This window comes from Heterodontus francisci, unplaced genomic scaffold (assembly GCF_036365525.1).
Source record: "Heterodontus francisci isolate sHetFra1 unplaced genomic scaffold, sHetFra1.hap1 HAP1_SCAFFOLD_255, whole genome shotgun sequence".
Taxonomy (NCBI): domain Eukaryota; kingdom Metazoa; phylum Chordata; class Chondrichthyes; order Heterodontiformes; family Heterodontidae; genus Heterodontus; species Heterodontus francisci.
Genome location: NW_027142012.1, coordinates 1,587,320 through 1,599,740, shown reverse-complemented (window position 1 = coordinate 1,599,740; position 12,421 = coordinate 1,587,320). Strand labels below are relative to the sequence as shown.

Here is a 12,421-nt window from a genome sequence, read left to right as displayed (position 1 = left end):
AAATGTGGAGGAGTGTTTGAAGCAGATTCTGTGTGGTTACTGTAGTTGTACTATGGAGTTATTGCAAGGAGGTGATTCTGAATGTAATGGATCAACGTGGACCCGTCCAAGGCAAAGGTTCCAAACTTCCCTGTGGTCCAGCCTGGTTGAATGGAACTGAAGCAAACAAATCATCCAGAAGAGGAAAAGATATGTAAGGCCATGAAAGCACAGAATTCAGATGGATGCAATACCAGATGGTCTGGCAAGAGTGTAAAACAGCAACAGACTGGTGAATAAAACTTTCCCATTGAATGAGACAAGAGAAAAGAAGGGTAATAATAGTGTCAGGTGAGTTGTGACACTATTCACATTCCACCTTGATCTGAATAGGACTGTTGAAGGGAGTGATTGAGAAGAATAGAGGAGAAATGAAAAGAAAGGAGAAATAAACAAAAGGTCTTTTGATTTTAGAATGCTTGTTTTTGGAAATGACAGACTGTAAAGTGTGTGTGTCAGAAGATATAGAGCGAAGTTGGGTATGACAAGATCACAGGAAAGTTGTGCCCTGAGACAAGGTGTGTGTTGACAGGAAAGCTGCTTTCTTTTGCACAATATGTATTTTATTCGTATAATTTGTGCAATTACATTGCAAAGCAGTTCAAATTTAATATTACATAAGGTACAATACAGATCAGTTTCCTTCAATAATGTACATGATGTATCTCACTATCCCTGCCTGCACAGTTTATATTTACAGTATTTACATTACACATCAAACATTCTCTGGTGCAAACAGCCCGAGGGGTTTTACACGGGTTCCAGCCCCTCACTGTACTTTGGCCTACTAGGGCCTTAGACTGCAGCCTTTCCCCATTGAGTCTCCATGGTGGCTTCCCCAAGCTTTAATGCCGTCCCACAGCACATAGTCTTGGACGTTGCAATGTGCCAGTCTGCAACACTCGGTCATGGACAGCTCTTTGCACTGGAATACCTGTCCCACGGCCGGGCTCGTTCTCAATAGAGATCATTTCAAATGAACATTTCCTAAATCCGTGCTTTCTCTCTCACAATAAAGAGACCAGGATGTCTAGCAGATTCAGTGTGAGAAAATAACACTGCCGGGTAAAGGCCGCTTTCCAACTCCAATCTTAACACAGGAGATTCCCCAAGCAGCTGCAGTAAGGTGCTCTAAACTGCTGGAAGCGGATGTGTGTGGAAATGGTGATGTGACTGAGGAGGTTTCTTTTTACGGAATGGACTGTGTTTAGGTGGGAATATTACTGAGTGTTAATTGCATCGGGACCATATTTAAAAGCTCCGGCTTTCTGGAAAGCCTTGACTATGAAGACCGAGTCTGGAAGGGTTTGTGTGGAGAGCTGGGTTTCGGTTCTACTGTTAATAAAGGGTTTGAAATTGGCAGCCCGGAGGAAACTGGAGGTGGAGCTGAAAGATGAGGGGCCATTCTCTCTCTGTCTGTCACTCTGGGTGTCTCCTCCATCTAGCTCTCTGTTTAATCTTCACTGTTGTCTCCTCCCCTCCCTGCTCTCACTCTACCTTTCTCAGCCAGGTCCGGGTGGCCTGTATAAAAAGGAGCCTGACGGAATCAGTCTCTTTTATTGTGCACTGATTTGAGGCAAGAATCAACATGTCTGGCAGTAAACAAGAGTATGCTCCAGGCTGGCAGTATGTTAGAATCCATGAGGAAAGGCATCATCACCCTCATCGACAAGCGGAATGGGGAGAGGACAGAAATAAGAAATTGGTGGCCCATTTCACTGCTTAATGCTGACTACAAGATTCTGTCAAAAGTCATAGCCAGTCGATTCAAGTCTGCTCTGGAGTTGGTGATTCACCCTGATCAGACCTATACTATACCAGGCAGGACAATCTCTGATAGCATTGTGCTACTCAGGGATATGATCACCTATGTACGGGACAGGAGGGTGGACACCTGCCTCATCAGCCTGGACCAGGAGAAGGCTTTTGACAGGATATTGCACACTTACATGATGGATGTGCATTCCAAAATGGGGTTTGGGGAGGGAATCTGCAATTGGATCAAACTACTCTACACAAACATCAGTAGTGCAGTCTCAATCAATGGGTGGGAATCAGAAAGTTTCCCGATCCAATCTGGAGTCAGACAGGGCTGTCCTCTCTCCCCTGTCTTGTTTGTTTGCAGTATTGAACCCTTTGCTGAGTCTATTAGGAAGAATGCGAGCATCAGAGGGGTGACAATCCCAGGCAGCGGAGGCACTCAGGTGAAAACCTCCCTGTACATGGATGACATCGCCATTTTATGCTCGGATCCACTGTCTGTGCGCAGACTGATGAGCATCTGCGACCAGCTCGAACTGGCCTTGGGAGCCAATGTTAAACACGGCAAGAGCGAGGCCATGTTCTTTGGGAACTGGGCTGACCGATCCTTTGTCCCCTTCACCGTTAGGTCAGACTACCTGAAGGTGCTGGGGATATGGTTTGGAAGGGCTGGGACGTGCACCAAAACCTGGAAGGAGCGAGTAGCCAGGGTACAACATAAGCTGAGCATGTGGGAGCAGCGATCTCTCTCCATTATGGGTAAGAACCTGGTCATCAAGGGCGAGGTGCTCACATTGCTGTACGTGGTGCTGGTCTGGCCCATACCGCATTCCTGCGCTGTGGCGATCACCTGAGCCATTTTCCGCTTCATCTGGGGATCCAAAATGGTCCGAGTCCGGAGGGACACGATGTTCAAACCTCTGGATAAGGGCGGGAAAAATGTACCCAACGTCGCCCTCATCCTTATGGCTACCTTTGTGTGCGGCTGCATCAAGCTGTGTGTAGATCCCCAGTTTGCAAACTTCAAGTGTCACGACGTGCTGAGGTTCTATCTGTCCCCGGTGTTGCAAAGGATGGGCCTGGTCATATTGCCGTGGAATGCTCCATCCAGTTGGACTGTGCCGTACTGCCTATCCTTCATGGAAAAGTTTCTGTGGAAAAACAACGTTGTCCACCAATCCATCAGGCAGTGGTCTGCACGGAATATCCTCAAGGCCCTACGGGAAAAGGAGATGGTGGATCCTGTCGGATGGTCCCCTGAGCAGAAGTCCAAAGTCATTTGGCAGAATGCCTCATCACCAGAACTTTCAAACAAGCACCAAAATGTAGCCTGGCTGATGATGAAAAGAGCCCTCCCTGTCAGATCCTTCGTGCACACCCGAAGTCTCACCCCATCCACACGCGGCCCTCGAGGTGGCTGTGGTGGAAAAGAGACGTTGCCCACCTCTTTCTGGAATGTGTCTTTGCAAAGCAGGTGTGGAAGAGATGCAGTGGTTTTTGTCGAGGTTCATCCCAAGCAGCTCTGTAGCACAGGAGTCTGTGCTCTGTGGGCTGTTCCCAGGGACGCACACCAAGATAAACATCAACTGTTGCTGGAAGACTATCAATTCGGTGAAAGACGCCCTTTGGTCTGCCCGAAACTTGCTGGTCTTCCAGTGCAAAGAGTTGTCCACGACCGAATGTTGCAGACTGACACATTCCAAGGTCCAGGACTATGTGCTGAGGGACGCACTAAAACTTGGGGCAGCCGCAGCAAAGGCTCAATGTGGAAAGACCACTGTGTCAGGTCCCCTTACCAAGCTGAACTGAGGGGCTGGATCCATGGGAAACCACTCGAACTGTAGCCAGAAAATATTTGTTTGCTGTAAAATGTACATGGCATGACAATGAAATGGAAGGGTTGTGAGGCAACTCACTCCTGTATTGAAGGAAACTGATCTCCTTTGCACTCTTTGTATTGTTTGACTTGGTGCTTTTGGGAGCTGTTTTGTAATGTATTTTTTTTTTACAGATTTTAATGAATAAAGTATATTTTGGAAATTAATATAAGAAAGTCTGGCAGAGGTAAAGGAGGGAAAGGACTGGGCAAAGGCGGAGCAAAGCGGCACCGCAAAGTGCTTCGTGATAATATCCAGGGCATCACCAAACCAGCAATCCGCCGCCTGGCTCGCCGTGGTGGGGTCAAGCGGATCTCGGGTTTGATCTACGAGGAGACTCGCGGGGTGTTGAAGGTTTTCCTGGAGAATGTGATCAGGGATGCGGTCACCTACACTGAACACGCCAAGCGCAAGACGGTCACTGCCATGGATGTGGTGTGCGCTCTGAAACGGCAGGGCCGCACTCTCTACGAATTCAGCGGCTGAACAACTCGACCCTTTCCAGCAAACACAACAAAGGCTCTTCTAAGAGCCACCCACCGCCTCACAGAGAGAGCAGTGACCTAGAAACGGGAGCTGGGATAGGCTGTTTAGAACTGTCTGGAATAAATCTGTGCTGTGTTCGAGATACAAAAGTAGAATCCCCAAATTTGACATTTGATTTGCAGCAAGGATATGCAGTGGATTTGATTTTCTGAACGGGCTGTGTAAACAGTGCCTGAGGCTCTACAGTTAGTTATTTCCCCAGTCGAAACATGCCCTCAGTGAAAAGCCACATCACTCCTCCAGAATCACTCATTGTTTTCATAGAATTTCAAAATGATTTCGCTGCAATGAGGGAATCCGGGAGTTTTGCAGCAGCCGTTGAATCGGTCACTGGAACCGGACCCACTTGTGATGTTATTTCCCCCGAGACGGTGTTTCCTGCACTGAAACTGACAGGGTTTGTGAAACTGATCAGTTTCAGCTCAGTCATTCAGGGACCTGGAATTCCCGCAGTTTGAGCCCGCGCTATCCAGAGCCCACTTCTGATTGGTCACCCTCTTCCCATTCGCATGTTTTAACCAATTGCCGAGCCTCGAATTAGAAAATACAGCAAATCATTGGCTTAAATTGTCGTCCTGGCAGAAAGGTTGAATTCAAAAAAGCCGCCAATTTCAGTGTTGGGCAGAATCGAATTACTCAACGAATCTCAATAACGAAATTGGCGGCACATTTTATACTTTCCCCGATTTTCCTTTCCATCGATTGGGGTGCGAATTCACTCGGGTGCGTTTGCTAATACTAACTGTAATCCTCAGATCCATTTAACATTTCAGTAATCCTATTAAATACAAAAGGAATTTTATGATTGAATTTCCATTGGAAGATAGTGAATTAGCACCCCGATCGATGGAAAGGAAAATCGGGCAGAGGATAAAATGTGCTGCCAATTCGTTATTGTGATTTGTTTATATAACTGACCAGGACTGACTTCACCCGAACGCAGCTACTAGCTCCCACCTCACTGACCGCTCTCCCCCCTCTGCAACTCGCTTTCTCCCCCTTCTCCCTACTGGCGAAATTCCGCACTCTGGCTGTTCGCTCTCCGCACCCCCACCCCCCACCCTGTGCCAGCCCAGCCCACAGCTGCTAGCTCTGACCGTGACACTCGCTCCCATATTTCTTCACCAGGCGCCACCTGTAGAAGCAGGAGGGCCGCAAGGGGTGACAGGGCGACGGAGGAGTGAGTGGCTGAGAGGAGGGAAGCGGCGCGGCGTGGAGTGAGTGGCCAGAGAGTGGGGTAGTACGAAGCGAGGAACAACTGGCCAGGGGAGTGGGGGGGTGGGGGAACAGCGAGGTCTGGAGCGAGCGGCTGAGGGGGGGAATCGTCGAGGCCTGGAGTGAGTTGCCGAGGGGGGAGAGCTACAGCTTCAAAATCTCCCATTCAGCCACTTCCTCCAGCCAAGTGGTGGGGGGATGGGGTGGCTAGACACCCAATGACGCATTATCACGCATGCACGAAGATGGATTTGTTGCGGAAATGTGATGATGTTGGCGCTGCAAAATGACATCATCCCGTGCACGCGCCACTCAATCCTGGCAAGATGTCAAAAATCACTGTGATTTTTTGGTCTTTTCAGTGCACTCCTCTTTCTTTAGTTGCCTCTTAGCTTAATGTATTGAAGAAACATCTTTGGGTCCATTTTCATTTTCCTTGTCAATGTTCTTCCATGCTTTCCCTTCATCGCTGCTCCCAAATCCCTCCAGTTCAGTCAAAACACAACTTGGTAGATTTGGGATTTGAACACACGCCTCCAGAAAACACTACGACTTAAACACAGCCCCTTAGACCACTCGGCCATCCTGACCGTTTCAAGTTTATGACAAAAGCTGAGAAATTATCCATTCTTTGTGAAAGTATTTGTGAGATTGTGGAAATGTCTGGAAGAGGAAAGACCGGCAGGAAAGCTCGGTCCAAGGCAAAGTCTCGCTCCTCCCGGGCTGGACTGCAGTTCCCGGTGGGCCGTGTTCAGAGGCTCCTGAGAAAGGGCAACTATGCTGAGCGTGTGGGTGCTGGAGCCCCGGTCTATCTTGCTGCTGTGCTCGAGTACCTGACCGCTGAAATCCTCGAGCTGGCCGGTAACGCGGCCCGGGACAACAAGAAGACCCGCATCATTCCCAGACACCTGCAGCTGGCCGTCCGCAACAACGAGGAGCTCATCAAGCTGCTGGGAGGGGTGACCATCGCTCAGGGCGGGGTGCTGCCTAATATCCAGGCCTTGCTGCTGCCCAAGAAAACCAGCGCTCAGAGCTCCCAGAAAAAGTAAAGCGGCCAAAATGACATCTAATAAACCAAAGGCTCTTTTCAGAGCCACCCACAGTCTCTGTGAAAGGGCTGGTTACTGTCAGGAGGGAATCAGTGATGGAGTTATTGTAACACTGGATTGACCTGTTGCACATCTGTCCAGCTGTGTTTTTTAATTTGCTCTGTTTTTCTGCTCACACATCTCCCCCTCGAGTTAATTGCAGAACTGAACTACAGGGTGCAGAATCAACAATTCCCAGGATCGGGGGTGAGATTGTGCTGAGCAGCAATGAGCCTCCAGTAATGCTGCTTTCTAAATTCCAGATCAGCTCTCAGTCCAACAGGCCTTTCATATTTTAAATATCACAACAGAGCTGACCGGGGGTGAGCGCAGCCTCAGCTGCCCCGAGTCTCAGGGGCTCTCAGGACCCCAATCAGAGCCACCAGGCCTGGCGGACGTGCAGCGAGGACCCCGGGGGAGGGAGGGTGCACTATTAAAGTGATGGTGCATCACCTCCCCCATCCTCGCCGCCACTTCCCGGTTTCTTCTCCCGTTTATCTCAACATTAAGAAGACGCTTTTGCTCTGGACTACACTGGTTATAAAGAAAGACCCAACTTTGTCTCTGAAAGTGATGAATAGCAGCAACAACAGCAGAATCCAACCCCTGCAGTTACATGTGAACTTGCTGATGTTGCAGCAGATTGAATGACTGAGTGAATCCCTTCCCACACACATGGCAGGGGAACGGCCTCTCCCCAGAGTGAGTGTGTTGGTGTTTCAGCAGATCATTACTGCTTTTCAAGCTCTTCTCACAGTCAGGACATTGAAAAGGTCTCTGATCAGTGTGAACAAGTTGATGTTCAGTGAGGCTGGATGACTGAGTGAACCCCTTCCCACACACGGAGCAGGTGAATGATCTCTCCCCAGTGTGAACTCACTGGTGTTTCAGCAGGTTGACTCTGGCTGGGTTCAGTTCTACACTCACTGGTTCCTCTCTCTCTCTTCCCCTGAAGGTGCTGATTCTGACTGTATGTACATGCTCTCTCCCCCTCTGACCCTCCCTGTCCAATGCAGTATCTCCAGTTTTGGTGATGTGCTCTCCCTGACCTGTCTCCATTTCTCCTTCTTATACACACTTGCCCTGACTGTCACTATTTCATAGAATCATACAGCACAGAAGGAGGCCAATCGGTCTTTTGTGCCTGTGCTGAATCTGTGAAAAAAATGATGCAATTAGTCCAACCCCCTGCCTATTTCCCCATAGTCCTGGAGAAATTCACTTTGAAATATTTGTCCAATTCCTTTATGAAAGTTATAATTGAATCTGTTTCCACCACCCTGTCAGACAATTCATTCCAAATCCGAATCAGTTACTTCTTAAATGTTGTGAGGGTTCCGGCCTCTACCACCTCTTCAGGGAGTGCGTTCCAGATTCCAACCACCCTCTGGGTAAATTTTATTTCCTCAAATCCCATCTAAACCTCCTGCCCCTTACCTTAAATCTATGCCACCTGGTTATTGACCCCTCCGCTAAGGTAAAATGTTTCTTCCTATCTAACCCATCAATGCCCCTCATAATTTTGTAAACCTCAATCTTATCTCCCCTCAGCCTTCTCTGCTCTAAGGAAAACAACGCTGGCCTTTTCAGTCTCTCTTCATAGCTGAAATGCTCCAGCCCAGGCAACATCCTGGTGACTCTCTTCTGTACCCTCTCCAGTGCAATCACATCCTTCCTCTCGTGTGGTGCCCAGAACAGTACACAGTACTCCAGCTGTGGCCTAACTAGCATTTTATACAGCTCCGTCATAACCTCCCTGCTCTGATATTCTCTGCCTCGGACGATCTATATTGGCCTGTAATCTAAGGCTTTCCTCCTCACTATTTACGACACCACCAATTTTCGTGTCATGTGTGAGAAAGGGTTTGATCTATCCCTATCAGTATCCGTTATATGCATGTGTTTTTAATCTGCACCCCCTCTATTTTATTCTCTGTACTTGTCAGCCTCTGGTAGGTGAGTCTGTGTTTTGCTCTTTATCTCTCAGTCTTCGAAATATGAGCCTGGGTTTGTACCTAATTTTCTTTGCACCTTGCAGGATGGATATTGAAGAGAGGTTTTAACACATTAACTGCCAAATCCTGATAAGTGATTTTTGGGTTTCACACAGTATCTGTCAGTTTCTTGTCTAGGACTGTTGGTTTTACTCTGTCCCTGGCATTTGCTGGTTTGTTAGTGTGGGGTTTACACGGTACCTGTCAGTTTCTCATATGTGAGTGTTGGTTTCACTTTGTATAGAATCATAGATCACAGAATACTGACAGCACAAAAGGAGGGATTCAGCTCATCGTGCTTGTGCTGCCTCTCTGCACAAGCAACTCAGCTCATGCCACATCCTCATGTATTCCATGAAAAGCTGATTTTTTTTCCCTTCAGATAATTATCATATATCCTTTTGAAAGCGATGGCTGAATCTTCCTCCGTCACACTCTCAGGCAGTACATATCAGATCTTAACCATTTGCTGCATAAAAAAGGTTTTTCCTCATGTTGCCTTTGGTTCTTTTCCCATTCACCTTAAATCGGTGTCCTCTGCTTACTCAGCCATGAGTAATATTTCCCATTGCTTTCTCAGCACTGATGAATTGTGAGGTGGGAGACAGCCAGAAGTCCCACTGAGCCGCACTGACTCCCAGCTGAAAAAGAAATGAGATAAAGTTCAATCTTTCACAGCGAGATGCTGCAGAGAGTTAAGAGTCCCGAATGAAAGAGAGCGTTTCTCATACTGTTGTTGAATTTCATTTCAAACACTGCTTGTACTCTCTGCTAATGAAGCCTAAAAAGTGGAAAAACTAAATGGCGCTCAAACTCACAACCCTGAGATTAAAAGTCCCATGATCGACAGACTTAACTGAATATGTCACTTCTCCTTTACCTCTGTTTTGATGGATGCAACTGTATGCTCCAATGCAAGGGCAGCTTTCAAATCCTCCCATGGGTCCACACGTCAGGCTACGTTCCATGTTGTAAACTCAAGCAAAGGAAATCTGCTCACTTCCAAAACTATCAGCAAATTGAAGCTGATTACGATCAACATCATCAGAGGTCAGAACTACCTGGTGAAAGAAGACACCCTGAAGAAGGATCCACAATTATTCAAAGGCATCGACAAAGTGAAAAACAAGCAAATCGATGAGTCAATCCAAGCTAAACAGAAACACTGAAGAATTCCATTCCAGACCAGAACACAATTAGAGGCATTTTTTGTATTCAAAGCTGGGCATTAGTATTTAATAGTTGATATATAATTTTGAATATATTTGAATTTCTTTATTCATTTGGCACTGCTGAACATGAAGCAGTCTTAAATCATTTAATTTTTTTTTGTAAAATCTGACTTACCAGATTAAAATATTAGATCAAGGGAGAAATTTCAAAGATTACTGGACCAGTAATCCAGAGGCCTGGACTCAAGATCCAGTGACAGCCAGGACGTCAAGGCGGGAAACACTCCGCACTAGTCTGCAGTGAGCGATTCCATCGAAGGTAGAGCACAATCTCTTTAATATAAGAATGTATATTTTATAATAATTAATCACTCAAGACCTTCCTGGTCTCTGCATCTCAGCTGCTCTCTGGATAAACTTGCAGAAAGTATTTCAACCTGGAAAGCAGGAGTCTAGGGAATGTATAATGATATTTTCTCGCCTTCGGGCAATATTTTAATCAATACAGTGTGGGACAACCTGTCTGGGCACAACTCCATGAATTTCTCTTGAACTAGTGACCTCACAATCACTAACTTCTATGGTAACAATCTTCAGCTCATCACATCCGGTACGTAGGTCTAATCTTAATGTACATTTAAACAACCTTTCAAGTCCAGTTGCAGTTTTTGTTGCTTACCTGCACAAGCTTAAAAAGTGAAAAACGGAAGCAAGTTTAACTGAACATTCTGGTGGTCAGTTCGGGTACGGGAAAAAAATGAAAGGACTCGGACCAGGTCGGATGCGGTGCTGTCAGGCTTGGGTCGGGTTTCATTTGCTGACCCGAGCAGGCCTTTAGTTACTGTTGCAACCTTATATTCCCGCTTGACAATCTGTATATTTTGTTCATTTCAATTTTGTCGACAAGCTCTTTGAATCCAGTTCCCCTGTCCTCAAGCAGGCTCAGTTTGGAAATCGATTCCGCTTTCTGGAAGGCTGAAAGCAATCGATGACCTTAAACTAAAAATGACAACAGAGAAGGACTCGTCTGGGATTTGAACCCAGGACCTCTCACATATTAATCACTTATATACCCAAAGCGAAAATCATACCCCTGGACCAACAAGACACCATTGGCATGGTTTTTATTCGCTCCTGTGGAATTTCACTGGCACCCACAGCCGATCATGCATTTTTTTCAGATCAAAACAATATCCTACAAAGCTGAAATAAAAACAGAAAGTGCTGCAAATACTCAGCACCTCTGACAGCATCTGTGGAGAGAGAAACAGAGTTAACATTTCAGGGTTTTCACCTTTTGTTTGAGCCATCTTTTCAGACTGCTTCTGTCCATCCAATCTCACTTTTTACTCTATCCACATTCTAAGGGTGGTGCAGTGGTGAGCACTGCAGCTTCACAACTTCAATGACCCCGATTCAGTTCTGTATACTGCCTGTGTGGAGTTTGCAAGTTGTTTATGTGGGCTTCCACAAGGTACTCTGGTTTCCTCCCACAACGAAAGACTTGTGGGTTGATAGATAAATTGACTGTTGCAAATTGGCCCTAGGGTAGGTGATAGGAGAAATGTGGGGATGTGGTAGGGAATTCTGGGTTAACATAGGATTAGTATAAATGGGTGGTTGATGGTCAGTGCAGACCCAGTGGGCCAAAGGGCCTATATCAGTGCTGTATATCTCTATTACCATTCTCGAAGCAAATGCATTTTTCATGAATTCCTCATTTCTTTTATTAACGACAATTTTATATTTCCGGCCCTTGCTTCATACGATACCACAAGTGGAATCATGTTTCCATCAACCCGATCAAACCCCTTCACTATTTCCTCAGATTGCAATGTTTCTTTCACCCTGACAGACTGTGGAGTTTCTGCTGCTTGATTGCAGTTCTTGCTTCCCGCCAGTAGATGTCACCTCACTCCAATATCGTGAAGTTTACAAATGTGAGAGAGACACAACAGGAAATAATTGTTCACATTATAGTGAATGTGTGGGATTTAGAAATACTAGGAGTGGAGACGAGTTATTATTGAATTTGTCAAACCAAACATATGTTATAATGTTGTGTTAAATCTGTCACTCTGTTGTCTTGATTCTGAGAGTGACATAGACTCATCGAGTCATTGGGTCATTTGTGGTATAGAAGGAGGCCATTCGCCCCATCGAGTACAGGCCAGCTCTCCATGGAGCGATCCAGTCAGTCCCACTCGTCTGCTCGATCCCCCTAGCCCTGTAAATTTATTTCCTTCAAATGCCCAACGAGTGTCTCCACTTCCTCCGCCCTCGGGGGCAGCGAGTTACAGATCATTACCAATCACTGTGTAAAAAAGTTCTTCCGCCCATTCCCCCTGCGTCTCTTGTCCAAAACCTTCAATCTGAATCCCCTAGTCCTTGTACCAATAGTTAATGGGAACAATTTTTCCTTGCCAACTTATCTAAAACTGTCATAGCCTTCGACACCTCTATCAATTCTCCCCTCAATCTCCTTTGATACAGGCAGAAAAAACCCTGTTTTTCTAACCTAACCTTGAAACTAAAACCCTCCATCCCTGGAACTATTCTGGTAAATCTCCTCTGCATCCTCTCAAGAATCCGCACATTCTTTCTAAAGATTGGTGAGCAGATCTGGATGCAACACTCCAAATGGGGCCTAACCAGAGTTCAGCAGAACAACCCTGCTTTTGTACTCAATGTCTCTATTGTTAAAGCCCAAGATCCCACATGCTTTGCTA

General features: G+C 46.4%; 1 protein-coding gene across 1 annotated transcript; it reads left to right on the top strand.

The window, feature by feature from the left end:
- Nucleotides 1–6,097: 6,097 nt before the first annotated feature.
- Nucleotides 6,098–6,454, top strand: LOC137366206 (histone H2A-like; the record flags this gene model as incomplete). The annotated part of the gene is made up of 2 exons (XM_068028192.1): nt 6,098–6,226; nt 6,269–6,454. Coding segments are annotated over exons 1-2 (315 nt in total), but the record flags the coding sequence as incomplete, so codon positions are not given.
- Between the last annotated feature and the right edge of the window lie 5,967 nt (nt 6,455–12,421).